Source organism: Oncorhynchus mykiss, chromosome 14 (genome assembly GCF_013265735.2).
Source record: "Oncorhynchus mykiss isolate Arlee chromosome 14, USDA_OmykA_1.1, whole genome shotgun sequence".
Classification (NCBI taxonomy): domain Eukaryota; kingdom Metazoa; phylum Chordata; class Actinopteri; order Salmoniformes; family Salmonidae; genus Oncorhynchus; species Oncorhynchus mykiss.
The window spans coordinates 16,146,118-16,162,312 of record NC_048578.1 but is presented as its reverse complement, the minus strand read 5'-3'; the positions used below and the strand labels follow the sequence as shown (position 1 = coordinate 16,162,312).

At 43.8% G+C, this 16,195-nt stretch overlaps 1 protein-coding gene across 5 annotated transcripts in view; it reads left to right on the top strand.

Moving 5' to 3' along the window:
• LOC110488913 (E3 ubiquitin-protein ligase RNF130) overlaps positions 1-16,195 on the top strand; it is a 72,764-nt gene that overhangs the window by 30,320 nt on the left and 26,249 nt on the right. For 3 of the 5 annotated variants that reach the window (XM_021561376.2, XM_021561375.2, XM_021561374.2), the window contains one exon: positions 8,326-8,588. In XM_021561376.2, the coding sequence (XP_021417051.1) occupies positions 8,326-8,588 (263 nt within the window). The remainder of the gene's footprint in view (positions 1-8,325; positions 8,589-16,195) is intronic. The other 2 variants (XM_021561378.2, XM_021561377.2) reach the window with 1 other exon arrangement.

Below are 16,195 nucleotides of genomic sequence, written 5' to 3'. Positions count from 1 at the left end.
GAACAACTCATGCGAACACTTGATGCGACGTTATTGTTCTGGCTCATTTTTCAAAATAAAAGCCTGAAACTATGTTTGAAGACTGTTGACACCTTGAGGAAGCGATAGGAAAAGGAATCTGGTTGAAATCCCTTTAAATGCAGCAAAGGGAGGCTATGGAACATGGAGTTTTCAAAATAGAAGCCACTTCCTGGTTTGATATTCCTCAGGGTTTCGCCTGCAATATCAGTTATTTTATACTCACAGACAATATTTTGACAGTTTTGGAAACGTTAGTGTTTTCTATCCAATACTAATAATAATATACATATATTAGCAGCTGAGACTGAGGAGCGGGCCGTTTACAATGGGCACCGTTTCATCCAAGCTACTCAACACTGCCCCTGCAGCCATAAGAAGTTAACCAACATGGCTACCACAGCATTCTGCAGCGATACGCCATCCCATCTGGTTTGTGCTTAGTGTGACTAGAATTTGTTTTTAAACAGGACAATTACCCCAAACACACCTCCCAGGCTGTATTTCTGTAAAGGCTATCTGACCAAGAAGGAGAGTGATGGAGTGCTGCATCAGATGACCTGGCCTCCACAATCACCTGACCTCAACCAAATTTGAGATGGTTTGGGAGGAGTTGGAATGCAGAGTGAAGGAAAAGCATCAAACAATTGCTTGTCTTATGTGGGAACTCCTTCTAGACTGTTGGAAAAGCATTCCAGGTGAAGCTGGTTGAGAGGAAGCTTTACACACTCTTGGCAATCAGCATGGCAAAGGGGTGGCTACTTTGAAGAATCTAAAATATATACTTTTTTGGTTGCTACATGATTCCATAAGTGATTGTATAGTTTTGATGTCTTCACTGTTATTCTACAATAGATAAACCATTGAATGAGTAGGTGTGTCTAAACTTTTGACTGGTTCTGTATGTGCATATTATTTTTGTGTAAGCAAATTATGAATTGAGTGTTAGTGTGTATGTTGGAGTGACAGTTTGCATGAGTGTGTAGTTCCCTGAGAGTGCAAAATAAAATACAAGTGTCAACGCTGTCTGTGTAGCCATTTTGTTAGCTATTTAGTGGTCTTATTGCTTGGATAAAAGCTGTTCAAGAGCCTGTTGGTGTCAGACTTAATGTAACGTTTGTTGTCGGGAAGCACAGAGAACAGTCTATAGCTTGGGTGGCTGGATTCTTTAATGATTTTCCGGGCCTTCCTTTCACACTGATATAGAGGTCCTGGATGGCAGGGAGCTCAGCCCCAGTAATGTACGGAGCTGTCCGCATCACCCTCTGTAGCATCATGCGATCGAGCGCGGTGCTTTTAACTAAACCAAGCAATGAATTAGCCAGTCGAGATGCTCTCAATTGTACAGCTGTAGACATTTTTGAGGATTTGAGGGCCCATGCCAAACCTTTTCAACCTCCTGAGGGGGAAGAGGCACTTTCGCACCTTCTTCACGACTGCGAGTGTGTATGTGGACCATTTTTGAGTCTTTAGTGATTTGGACACTGAGGAACTTGAAGATCTCGACCTACTTCACTGCAGCCCCGTTGATGTGGATGGGGGAGTGCTCGCCCTCCAGTTTCCTGTAGTCCCACAATCAGCTCCTTGGACCTCCTCCCTGTAGGCCCTCTCATTGTCGCCGGTGATCAGGCCTACCACCGTGTCGTCAGCATGCCCACACAGTTTTGGGTGAACAGGGAGTACAGGAGGAGACTAAGCACACACCCCTGTGGGGCCCCCGTGTTGAGGGTCAGCGTGGCGGAGGAGATGTTACCCGGAGGGGATTCCTACCCTCATCACCTGCGGTCTGCCCGTCAGGATGTCCATGATCCAGGTGCAGAAGGTCCTAAGCTTGGTGATGAGCTTGGAGGGGACAATTGTGCTGAACGCTGAGCTGTAGTCAGTGAAAAGCATTCTCACATAGGTATACCTCTTTTCTAGGCGGGTAAGGGCAGTGTGGAGTGTAATTGAGATTGCGTCGTCTATGGATCTTTTTGGGCAGTATGCAAATTGGAGTGGCTCTGGGATGATGGAGTTGATGTGTACCATAACCAGCCTCTCAAAGCGCTTCACGATTTATAGATATGAGTGCTACAGGGTGGTAGTCATTGTGGGAGAGAGCGAGAATCTTGTTTATGCCTGCTCTTGTGGTCCCTGCCGTCTCATTCTAGCCCAGCGTCTTACTGTGTTTTTGGCTGTGTTATCAGCCAATTACCTGTAGGCAACTGTGCTTACATGCTTGTGCGTATGTTATCAGAGCGTCAGCATCTCTGGGACTGGTATTCACAAGGCTGAGGACCTGGCTTTATCATTGTGTGACAAACAGGTGAAGGTTAGTTAATGCTCCCCCTGCTAGTTCTACTCTCAGTAGACGCTCAGACAGGACAGACACACCAGATGACTACTGCATGAGTCATCAGAGAAAAGACTGTTGGCTTATGCCCCTGCCCTCTCAGACGCAACACACACTCACTGAAGAGAGTGCACACACACACTTATATATTTTTTTTACTTAACCTTTATTTAACTAGGCAAGTCAGTTATAAACAAATTCTTATTTACAATGATGGCCTAGGAACAGTGGGTTAACTGCCTTGTTCAGTGGCAGAACGACAGATTTTTACCTTGTCAGCTTGGGGATTCGATCTAGCAACTTTTCGGTTACTGGCCCAAACCTCTAATCACTAGGCTACCTAATATATCCTTCCTCGCTGTGTAAAGTAATTTAGACACTTAGCAACACTTAACATTGTTGCCCTTATACCATCATGTATTTACTGCACGACTACATTTGGCAACTACAATCTAATTACTTAGCTGTAATCAGTAGCTGTAGATAATGACAAATTATTGAATTGTGATGAAAGCGAACCACTTTAGTTGCATTCTGTTTTTAAATTAACGGTTTGAGTTTAATCACAGAAGTCTTTTTATCCAATTTAAGTGCAACTCAAAGGTCAACCCAAAGTATTGCTCCTTTTTTCTGTGTTAGCTTGTTAGCTCAGGGTTACAGAGTAGGAGGATATGAGACTAGTTCATCTTAACTTTAAAAGATATTAACATTCAGACCTTTAGCATGTGTCACTGGAGTTAATAAGTCAAGCTGCGTCATGGCTGGTTGGCCCCTGGGTTATGGTATCACACTTGTGCTGGGTCTGTGATGGCCTAGCCTAATCAGTGCTGGGTCTATGGTGAACTGGCCTAGCCTAACCAGTGCTGGGTCTATGGTGAACTGGCCTAGCCTAACCAGTGCTGGGTCTATGGTGAACTGGCCTAGCCTAACCAGTGCTGGGTCTATGGTGAACTGGCCTAGCCTAACCAGTGCTGGGTCTATGGTGAACTGGCCTAGCCTAACCAGTGCTGGGTCTATGGTGAACTGGCCTAGCCTAATCAGTGCTGGGTCTATGGTGAAATGGCCTAGCCTAACCAGTGCTGGGTCTATGGTGAACTGGCCTAGCCTAACCAGTGCTGGGTCCATGGTGAACTGGCCTAGCCTAACCAGTGCTGGGTCTTTGGTGAACTGGCGTGGCCCCATAAATCTAATGGTAGCGGCCCGCTGCGCACGGCCCATTGTTTTGACTGGCCGTGATTTTCCCATCGATCCCTAGTTAATAGAGCGCATCATAAAGGCAGGTGCACTTCTTTTGTGATAAGCAGAGGTGGTGCAGATCGTGTGTGTGTGTTAGGGCCAGGGCAAGAGTGTGCGCGTTTTGTGTTGATGCAGATCGGATATAGATAAAAATTGTGCAATGTTACACATATTGCCATAAGGTGGAGAAAAATGTTTGCAGTTTTAATATTTATTCTTAATTATTATTTTCATTTTTACCTTTTATTTAACTAGGCAAGTCAGTTAAGAACAAATTATTATTTACAATGATGGCCTACCAGGGAACAGTGGGTTAACTGCCTTGTTCAGGGGTAGAATGACATTTTTACTTTGTCAGCTCGGGGATTCGATCCAGCAACCTTTCGGTTACTGGCCCAACGCTCTAACAGGTAGGCTACCTGCCACCCCAAATGCCAAGTGTATGCCTAGTTAATTAAAATATTAATTAAAAATTATATCGGAGTGATACTAACAAATCAATGCGGGCCCCCTGGCCGGTAATTCAACCACGATAACAAGTTTAAATACTTGGCCGCTAAACTAATTTACTAATCTTAAAAAAGTTAGCTGACATGGGCTAATTGATTATCTTAACTAGATAAAAACTGATGCACAACCAAATGTTGAAATTGCACCTTGTGTATTCTACTATTCCTACTCTCAACAGTAAATTGAGACCCTGACTGAGTTCCTCAGGAAGGAATTGATCAGAGGGCCTTCAAAATGCGGGTCCCCAGTTGCCCCTCCCTGGTTTAGATGGTGAAGTGAGGGCAATTCATATTTATAGTAGGTTAAACAGGCCTTTTACAAGATTAAATCATAACAGAAGCATTTGAATCTTATTAAAGAGATGGAATCCAGACAGGCTGCTTTAGGAAACTTTCTGAATGGACATATAGGCCTATAGAGACAATCAGCAAACTCGCATACACACACACCCCCGTAAAAGCACTCGTCAATCAAAGCCACCAGTGTATGTCCGACACGAGCAAATATTTCTCCTTCCTTAAAATGTATTAAAAACACCTATGCCTACCGTAGCCTACTTTCAGGAAAGCCTACGTAAGAATATTATACACAACGCAAAGGACTAGAGGTCAAAGGGGAATTAACGATCAATGGAAAGTTATTTTTCAGTTCAACATCTGTTTAGAATCTGTGTAAGGCTTTCAGTCTTGGACTCATAGCTACGTGTGACAAGATATCATTGGTCTGAATCGTCTATACATTAAGCCTGAAACAGGATACTTGTTATTTGGTCATTGGCCCAATTTTACTGCAAGGAATTCTAATTGGTCAACCCCAGGCTAGGGTTGGGGGTTATACATTATGCAATTTATCTTTGTTCTGTGGAGAGAACTGAGGACAGGAAAGAAGGAACATCTACCTCTCAGCATAACATATATGATTTGTTATGGGGTCTGTGTTATTGAAGAATAACATCAACTGCTAACAGCTATAAGATGATGAATTAAGACTGAGCTGCTGTTCCTCCCGTGGAAGGCCTGCCCACTGAAAGACCTCTCCATCATGGTTGACAACTCCACGTTGACCCCCTCCCAGAGTGTATAGAACCTTGGTGTGACCCTGGTCAACACCTTGACGTTCTTTGCAAAACATCAAAGCAGAGAATCGCTCCTGCAGGTTCCTGTTCTACAACATCATTAGAGTACGACCCTGCCTCACACAGGAAGCAGCACAGGTCCTAATCCAGGCACTTGTCCTCTCCTGTCTGGACTACTGCAACTCTGTTGGCTGGGCTCCCTGCTTGTTCTATCAAACCCCTGCAACGTATCCAGAATACTGCAGCCTGCCTGGTGTTCAACTGACTCTCCCTACCTTCAGGCTATGCTCAAACCCTACACAACAACCCAAACACTCCATTCTGCCACCTCTGGTCTCTTGGCCCTCTCACCACGTTGAGGAAAAATGTACTTAATATGACTGTGATATGTGGTTGTCCCCACCTAGCTTTCTTAAGATGAATGCACGAACTGTAATTCACTCTGAATAAGAGCATCTGCTAAGTGACTAAAATGGCAGTGTAAATGAATTGACAATGAAAGTGTGAAGGGGACAGCTATGCTATAGTATGAAGATAAGATCATTAAAATGGAAACAAATACAACATGTCCATAACCTATTTATCAGCCTGGGGAGTGTTGGAAAGATTATCCAAATACTGTGAGGAACTATTATCACTTGAATGGATGTTAACAAAAGAGGACTGAGAAGCCCAGCTAAGCACGAGAGACAATGATTGACGGCTGCCTCTGATTGAGAACCATACCAGGCCAAACACAGAAATCCCAAATCATAGAAAAAGGAACATAGACAACCCAACCAACTCACGCCCTGACCATACTAAAACAAAGACATAACAACAGAACTAAGGTCAGAACGTGACAACATGGGCATTCATATAAGTACATTATGGGCCGACATTGTGAAGCCTAAGCTATTATTCTACATTGCGGGGATAGGAGGACAACAAAGAAAATGGGGTCTCGCCTAGTGCACCATATCGGTCAGGACATGGCCTGATCAGCGTTGATTCATCTAGAAATGAAGAAAAGTTTCCGTATCAAATTATACCATGCCAGGTTGAAGAGGATTGGCACATTGTCCATTTGACACAACATTAGAGCATTGTAGGCCTCAGTGCCAGTACAACCTTGTCGACTGCTGTTGAATATTTAATGAATGCAGAACATCCAACCTTTTTAAATAAAATACCTATTTATTTATTTGTTTACTAGCAAACAAAGAAAACGTACATTGTGTCAAAGAATGTCCACACATCAAACAATATTTGTACTGAAGTGCCATAGCCACCCCCCCGTCTAACAGATCGCTTATCTACATGACATTAAAGGTAATTAAACGGTTTTGATGGTTATTTTATTTTCATGATGGTCTTCATCCATAACCGTCAGTTACACGGTTATTACATTTTAGTCACAGCCCTATTGATACCATCTGAAAAACTGTACTTGTGGAGTGAACTATCCCTGTAATTGTGGAGTGAACTATCCCTTTTAAGTGCACGCAAACCTTGGGATTTCAAATCCGAATGACCAAAACAAAACCAACCCCTTAGCCAATGTGAACATATCCCTTCCTCCCTCTCTCCTCTTCCTCCTCCTCTTTGTCAGGTAGCACAGTGCAAAGGTGGCCTCAATCGCCACATCTCCTGTGGCACCCGTGCTCCCCAAAAAAGCTGAGTCAGGAGCCAGGCGGCTTTTGGTTAAAGGGCACCTTTAAGAGAGGGCTTCCACAGAGGAGAGAGGGAGGGAAAGGTATAGAGATGGAGAGAGGTAGAGATCAATAGCGTAATGACTTAACTGTTGCCTTTCAGCCTCTACGACAGGGAGTCATTATACCCAGCCTTCTGAATTACAAGAAAAAAAAGTATTGGAGGAATTCCCATCTCATAAGAAGCAGCCATGGTTTATTGATAATTCAAAGTCAAACTTTCAAGGGCGTTTGGTGATTTAAAAAGGAGATGATTGAGCTGTCAGGGAATGTCTTGTTACTTCTTTCATCACAATGTTGTTTTAATGTTGGAGGCGCAACGTTTTTTTAGCACAGAGCAGCCGTGGTGCTGGTGGTCTTACTCGCATGAGGATTGAGACAAATGTCCCTGGTGTGTGTGTGACATCAGTGTGCTGTCGGCCATTCGTCAATAATGGGGCAAGGTAAACTGCCCCGCACTCCTCTGGTGGTCATCACTCTCTCCGCTGCTTCTGAAACATCACTTTATTGGTCTAAACACACACACACACGCAGACACACACCGGCATACACACACAAACACTGATGTACAGTAGACACGCGTACACGCACACAGACACACAAAGTGCACTTTCAGCTGCTATTAGTGGCAAGGCAAGCTGTGGTAAAGAGCCCGGGGGGACAGGGAGGAGTCGTCTCCAGCAGTAACATGACTCCCCCTGGCCTGTAGCAGTCAGCTGTCTGGATTTCACTAAAATGAAGATGATGATGATCACATGTGGCTCTACCACTGCTCAGTATAGTTTTAAAATAAACTATTCATATTTTTCCACTATCTAATGCTCTCTGCTAGTCATTGCGATCATTGTCAGTGAATGAATTGCTCTGCATGTATACCACATCCACTTTGTTGCTGTGTATAGACCTGGACCAGGGACATCATCGTTCAGATTTGTTCACATAGGGTATGTTATTCACATGATGAATATATTCACACATACATTTCTCCAGTCTCTACATGTATTTCCTCAGTCCATGGGACATTCAATCCTCCGTCACTACACAGTTGTTTTGGCTGAGCAGGTGTTTAGAACCCTGTGTTTAATAAATTAGGAATGAGAGTCTATTGACTGGCTCTGAGTCTTTTCATAGTGGCTAAAGAGATTGGTTGCACTTTGCCAGAGCTGGGAACTGTTCCTAGATCTGTAGATTTTGTTAATGACTTGGCGCTGTGGATCCTGTCAATGTGAGTGAAGAGAAATTGCCTATGCAATTATTGTGTTATGCATCTGACGTGTAAAAGCTGGCAGATACATATAGTGGAGGGAACATGAATAAGTGAATGCTAACTGACTGACTGACTACCTCAATGGATTGGAACTGACTGGCCATGGTTTTTCATTGGCTTGATGTGTCACAAAGAAAAGTTCTGGTTGGATTACCACTAAAACCTAGCTACTATTGACTCCCCTCTACTCTTTTAGGTACTGGCGACACGGTGGCAGTGATGATCACCGAGTCTTACGGCAAGGAGATCCTGGGTCTGCTGGAGAGGAACCTGACGGTGCTGGTGAGTGTGGTGGTGGGCCAACACGGCCAGGCCAAGAACATCAACCGTGGCTCCCTGGTCTTCGTCTCCATCTCCTTCATCGTACTCATGATCATCTCCTCTGCCTGGCTCATCTTCTACTTCATCCAGAAGATCCGCTTTACGAACGCACGTGACCGCAGCCAGGTAGGATATAGAGTATGTTTGCTAATGGTTACTCTTTCTATTATTGTCTGGTATTTATTTGGTGTTTATTTACTAAGGGTCAAATTTTTTGTAAAATTGAGATCCACACATGTAGCTCAAAACCCTTTACCACATTTGAATGGTTGTATTGCAGTCAGGTAATAATATCACATTGTTTTAGATTTTTTTTGGGGTAGGAGGGCAGAGGTCCTGATATTAACACCAAGGCTAAAAATAAAAAAATAAAAAAAAGAGATGGATTTATGTAAAAAAATGTTTTTTTTACATTAGAGCGAAGTAGTGGTGACTCATTTTGCCAAGCTTGGTGCTTTTAGTTGAGGCATATGCTCTCAATGTCTCTTTGACACACTGATTTTCAGTTTTCAGACGAATTGGATGACTCATATCAGGTAAAGGAAGTGAAGAGCAGGTCAAGTGCCAGTTGTCCTCTCTTTCATGCCCTCCAGATGTTTGTAGTCTGGCTCATGTTGACCGCCCTATGCTCCCACTTGCTTGCTCTCCTGTTGGGTGGGGAAGCCAGCAAGAGGAAGCAGCCATGCAATTTTGATGCTATAAATCGCTTATGAATCCTTAATGGAGGATCGTTGTGGTAAAACGCTGCTTCCTGAGCGTCCGGCATCTTTGAAATACACACTCAACCCTTTGTTGGTCTAGTGCTAAGACGCTACCTTTAGTACCTGAACTGTGACAATCTAAGCCAAGATAGTAGAGGTTAGTGTGGCCCTGTCTCAATTATCTTAGTCTCATTTCCTTTAGCCCCACAGTCCTTTCTGTGGAAAAGGAAAGAATTCCAAACAAGGAGACATTTTTTTAAGATTGTTTCCTAATGTAGCATCTGCCAGTGAGGGACTCCTCTCTCTCAAGTCATCTGTCAGAAACAACCCCTCACCATGTTTGTCATTGCATTCTCTGGTCACTATGACACTGTAGTTATCATTCGCTCTCTGAGGAGGCGAGAGGTGACGAACGTTGATAGTGTAACCCAACAAACACACTCAACTGCCCAGTCAACAGCTTCTGCGTGTTTCCAAAGCTCACACCTCTCTTGCGATCCCAAGGTATATTCTTTCACATTATGGCACAGTATAAATCAGTGGGGTCAGTGTTAATGAGTGAAGAGCCACTAATCAGGTGAGTTATAAAGAAGTTCACTCTAATCTACACACGGATCCCTAGTAGTAGTGAATGGGACTGACCAGACCTACTACCTCTAATCATAGGGGGAGTCTCTCTCTCACACACACACAAGCATGTAGATGTGTAGAAATTATACTAAATAATAATTAACTACAGTCATCAATCTGACTCCATTATTATATGAATAAATGCAACACGCCCTGTCTGTCTCTGGAGGATCTAGCAAGATAGTGCATCATTACATCACCAACTCTTTCTTGCAATTATTGGTATTTGGTATTTTATTAGGATCCCCATTTAGCTGTTACGAAAGAGGCTAGATACAAATAGCTAATCCTGGCGACCAATGTTCTAGCATTAGTTTATTGAGTCAAGTAGATCAGGGATATCAAGGTGGTACCCAAGCATATGATATCATCCATCCTGTCATCCAAGATCGCATAGCAGTTCAGACGTCTTTTGTCCTCGTCTTGTCGTGTCCTGTATATATATATATTTACAACTTTTTTCACATACATTTTATTTTTATTTTCCATCAACTCATCTTCTAAACACTCTCCTGCAACCAGCCTCACCAATTTATATTTATAAAAAAGTACTATTTACCTCAGATCTGCAATCCTTCAGGAAGCTAGCCAGAAACTCCAGGAGGCTGGCCAGAAACTAGCCAGAAGCTAGCCAGGAGCTAGCCCAGAAGCTAATCAGAAGCTAACCACGGTTTGTGGTCATCGGCTGTCCTTTAGTTCGAAAATCTATCGAAAATCTATCGCCAGTTTTGTACGGCGCAGCGCGGCTCGGAACGGAACATACCGGACCAATTTTTCTCTCCATGTCCCTGGATTTCAACTGCTCTCTGGACATTCATACCCGGATCTCACAGCTAGCTAGCTGCTATCCGTGTGACAGTCGGCTTTCGTCGATTCCGGAGCAAACATCGATTGTTCCGGTGCTAGCCAGCTCCGTCAATCACGCCTGAGTTCCATCATTCACTCCTGGGCTGCAGTCACCTATCCGGACCCGTTTCACTGCCTACGCGGAGCCCCACCGGGCCTTCACAACCGGACTGCCGACGTTATCTACCTGAAGGAGATCCGGCTGGCTCCTCTGTCGCGACGTTACCGGAACGCCCATCTGCGGCCCGCTAACCGTTAGCTGTCTTTCCGGTTGCTATCTGAATAGACAATCGGACAATTTATTTATTTGAATTATTATGTTTTCTTCTCGGGCCTCTATAACTATATCTATTGTTCTTATTTTTGTTGTGTGATTTGGATTAATCCCCTCTACCACACGGAACCCCACTAATCTACTGACCGAACGCAAGAGGTGGCTAACAACAGACTCCATCCTATGCTAGCTTGCTACCGGTTGGCTTGGCTAGCTGTCTAAATCGCCGTGACCCTAAACCAACCTCTCCACTCACTGGACCCTTTTGATCACTCGACTAAGCATGCCTCTCCTTAATGTCAATATGTCTTGTCCATTGCTGTTCTGGTTAGTGTTTATTGGCTTATTTCACTGTAGAGCCTCTAGTCCTGCTCACTATACCTTATCCAACCTATTAGTTCCACCACCCACACATGCAATGACATCTCCTGGTTTCAATGATGTTTCTAGAGACAATATCTCTCTCTTCATCACTCAATACCTAGGTTTACCTCCACTGTATTCACATCCTACCTTACCTTTGTCTGTACATTATACCTTGATGCTATTTTATCGCCCCCAGAAACCTCCTTTTACTCTCTGTTCCAGACGTTCTAGACGACCAATTCTTATTGCTTTTAGTCGCACCCTTATTCTACTCCTCCTATGTTCCTCTGGCGATGTAGAGGTGAATCCAGGCCCTGCAGTGCCTAGCTCCACTCCTATTCCCCAGGCGCTCTCTTTTGACGACTTCTGTAACCGTAATAGCCTTGGTTTCATGCATGTTAACATTAGAAGCCTCCTCCCTAAGTTTGTTCTATTCACTGCTTTAGCACACTCTGCCAACCCGGATGTTCTAGCTGTGTCTGAATCCTGGCTTAGGAAGACCACCAAAAATTCAGACATTTTAATTCCAAACTACAACATTTTCAGACAAGATAGAACTGCCAAAGGGGGCGGTGTTGCAATTTACTGCAAAGATAGCCTGCAGAGTTCTGTCCTACTATCCAGGTCTGTACCCAAACAATTTGAACTTCTACTTTTAAAAATCCACCTTTCTAAAAACAAGTCTCTCACCGTTGCCGCCTGCTATAGACCACCCTCTGCCCCCAGCTGTGCTCTGGACACCATATGTGAACTGATTGCCCCCCATCTATCTTCAGAGCTCGTGCTGCTAGGCGACCTAAACTGGAACATGCTTAACACCCCAGCCATCCTACAATCTAAACTTGATGCCCTCAATCTCACACAAATTATCAATGAACCTACCAGGTACCTCCCCAAAGCCTTAAACACGGGCACCCTCATAGATATCATCCTAACCAACTTCCCCTCTAAATACACCTCTGCTGTCTTCAACCAAGATCTCAGCGATCACTGCCTCATTGCCTGCATCCGTAATGGGTCAGCGGTCAAACGACCTCCTCTCATCACTGTAAAACGCTCCCTGAAACACTTCAGCGAGCAGGCCTTTCTAATCGACCTGGCCGGGGTATCCTGGAAGGATATTGACCTCATCCCGTCAGTAGAGGATGCCTGGATATTTTTTAAAAATGCCTTCCTAACCATCTTAAATAAACATGCCCCATTCAAGAAATTTAGAACCAGGAACAGATATAGCCCTTGGTTCTCCCCAGACCTGACTGCCCTTAATCAACACAAAAACGTCCTATGGCGTTCTGCATTAGCATCGAACAGCCCCCGTGATATGCAGCTGTTCAGGGAAGCTAGAAACATTATACACAGGCAGTTAGAAAAGCCAAGGCTAGCTTTTTCAAGCAGAAATTTGCTTCTTGCAACACTAACTCAAAAAAGTTCTGGGACACTGTAAAGTCCATGGAGAATAAGAACACCTCCTCCCAGCTGCCCACTGCACTGAAGATAGGAAACACTGTCACCACTGATAAATCCACCATAATTGAAAATTTCAATAAGCATTTTTCTACTGCTGGCCATGCTTTCCACCTGGCTACTCCTACCCCTGTCAACAGCACTGCACCCCCAACAGCAACTCGCCCAAGCCTTCCCCATTTCTCCTTCTCCCAAATCCATTCAGCTGATGTTCTGAAAGAGCTGCAAAATCTGGACCCCTACAAATCAGCCGGGCTAGACAATCTGGACCCTTTCTTTCTAAAATTATCTGCCGAAATTGTTGCCACCCCTATTACTAGCCTGTTCAACCTCTCTTTCGTGTCGTCTGAGATTCCCAAAGATTGGAAAGCAGCTGCGGTCATCCCCCTCTTCAAAGGGGGGGACACTCTTGACCCAAACTGCTACAGACCTATATCTATCCTACCATGCCTTTCTAAGGTCTTCGAAAGCCAAGTCAACAAACAGATTACCGACCATTTTGAATCTCACCATACCTTCTCTGCTATGCAATCTGGTTTCAGAGCTGGTCATGGGTGCACCTCAGCCACGCTCAAGGTCCTAAACGATATCTTAACCGCCATCGATAAGAAACATTACTGTGCAGCCGTATTCATTGATCTGGCCAAGGCTTTCGACTCTGTCAATCACCACATCCTCATCGGCAGACTCAACAGCCTTGGTTTCTCAAATGATTGCCTCGCCTGGTTCACCAACTACTTCTCTGATAGAGTTCAGTGTGTCAAATCTGAGGGTCTGTTGTCCGGACCTCTGGCAGTCTCTATGGGGGTGCCACAGGGTTCAATTCTTGGACCGACTCTCTTCTCTGTATACATCAATGAGGTCGCTCTTGCTGCTGGTGAGTCTCTGATCCACCTCTACGCAGACGACACCATTCTGTATACTTCCGGCCCTTCTTTGGACACTGTGTTAACAACCCTCCAGGCAAGCTTCAATGCCATACAACTCTCCTTCCGTGGCCTCCAACTGCTCTTAAATACAAGTAAAACTAAATGCATGCTCTTCAACCGATCACTACCTGCACCTACCCGCCTGTCCAACATCACTACTCTGGACGGCTCTGACTTAGAATACGTGGACAACTACAAATACTTAGGTGTCTGGTTAGACTGTAAACTCTCCTTCCAGACCCATATCAAACATCTCCAATCCAAAGTTAAATCTAGAATTGGCTTCCTATTTCGCAACAAAGCATCCTTCACTCATGCTGCCAAACATACCCTTGTAAAACTGACCATCCTACCAATCCTCGACTTTGGCGATGTAATTTACAAAATAGCCTCCAATACCCTACTCAACAAACTGGATGCAGTATATCACAGTGCAATCCGTTTTGTCACCAAAGCCCCATACACTACCCACCATTGCGACCTGTACGCTCTCGTTGGCTGGCCCTCGCTTCATACTCGTCGCCAAACCCACTGGCTCCATGTCATCTACAAGACCCTGCTAGGTAAAGTCCCCCCTTATCTCAGCTCGCTGGTCACCATAGCATCTCCCACCTGTAGCACACGCTCCAGCAGGTATATCTCTCTAGTCACCCCCAAAACCAATTCTTTCTTTGGCCGCCTCTCTTTCCAGTTCTCTGCTGCCAATGACTGGAACGAACTACAAAAATCTCTGAAACTGGAAACACTTATCTCCCTCACTAGCTTTAAGCACCAACTGTCAGAGCAGCTCACAGATTACTGCACCTGTACATAGCCCACATATAATTTAGCCCTATCAACTACCTCTTTCCCAACTGTATTTAATTTATTTATTTATTTTGCTCCTTTGCACCCCATTATTTTTATTTCTACTTTGCACATTCTTCCATTGCAAAACTACCATTCCAGTGTTTTACTTGCTATATTGTATTTACCTTGCCACCAAGGCCTTTTTTTGCCTTTACCTCCCTTCTCACCTCATTTGCTCACATTGTATATAGACTTGTTTATACTTTATTATTGACTGTATGTTTGTTTTACTCCATGTATAACTCTGTGTTGTTGTATCTGTCGAACTGCTTTGCTTTATCTTGGCCAGGTCGCAATTGTAAATGAGAACTTGTTCTCAACTTGCCTACCTGGTTAAATAAAGGTTAAATAAATAAATAAAATATGTGTAGTATAACTAACTATCAAAATACCTACTAAATTATGAACGCATATTCAATCTTCGAATTACTCTGTAAAGCAAGGAATGCATTTACTCAATTCAACTAATAGGATTTATTAGTCACTAAATAACTGACACTTAAACAATTACATGAAATGCATTACTGTCACATGTGCTCCCTCTCCGGCCTCTAGGTCACCAGGCTGCTCATTATGGCGCACACCTGTCACCACCGTTACGCGCACCTGCGTGTCATCAGACTCCCCTGGACTCCATCACCTCCCTGATGACCTTCCCTATATATGTCACTCCCTTTTGGATCCTTCCCTAGGCGTTATTGTTTCAGTTTCATGTCTGCATTGTTCGAGTTTCTTGTTTGCTCTAACCAATATTGCAAAAAAGGTATTAGGTGAACAATAGGTAAGTAAAGAAATAAAACCACAGTAAAAGGCAGGCTATATACAGTAGCGAGGCTATAAAAGTAGCAAGGCTACATACAGACACTGATTGAGGTAGTATGTACATGTACTGTAAATATGGTTAAAGTGACTCTGCATTTATGATGAACAGAGAGTAACAGTAGCATAAAAGAGGGGTTGGCGGGTGGTGGGACACAATGCAGATAGCCCGGTTAGCCAATGTGTGGGAGCACTTGTTGGTCGGCCCAATTGAGGTAGATTACAGTTCCAAATTGAGTAAATGACCATCACCTAAATAAGATTTAACGTGGTTACACATGTTGTCAGTTCAGAATAATGTCTAAAAGAAAAAATTGTGTGATACACACAGGAGCTTGAGCGAAGTCAAGCAGGAATGCACCACCAACCTGAATAAAAATGTCTGTGCACTTTGCTTGTGAAAACAAAAGGCAGGAACAACAAATCCAGTTTTTAAACTAATCAACTCAATGGGAATGATGACCAGACATGCCTGATCATTCAACCCAACATTCAATTTCAATCCAGTCACTTCAAAATACATCAACCAGAAAACATACAATGCAGTAAGACCCCACTGGGCACAGACATCAATTATATGAACGCAACATGAAACTATTTCAAAGATTTTACTGAGTTACAGTTCATATAAGGACATCAGTCAATTGAAATAAATTCATTAAGCCCTAATCTATGGATTTCACCTGACTGGGAATACAAATCTGCATCTGTTGGTCACCTTAAATTAAAAAAAAAAAAAGCTTGGCTAGTATCTGAAAACCTATCAGTATCTGGAGTGACCACATTTTGCCTCATGCAGCACGACATATCTCCTTCGCATCATATTTAATCAGGCTGTTGATTGTGGCCTGTGGAATGTTGTCCCAC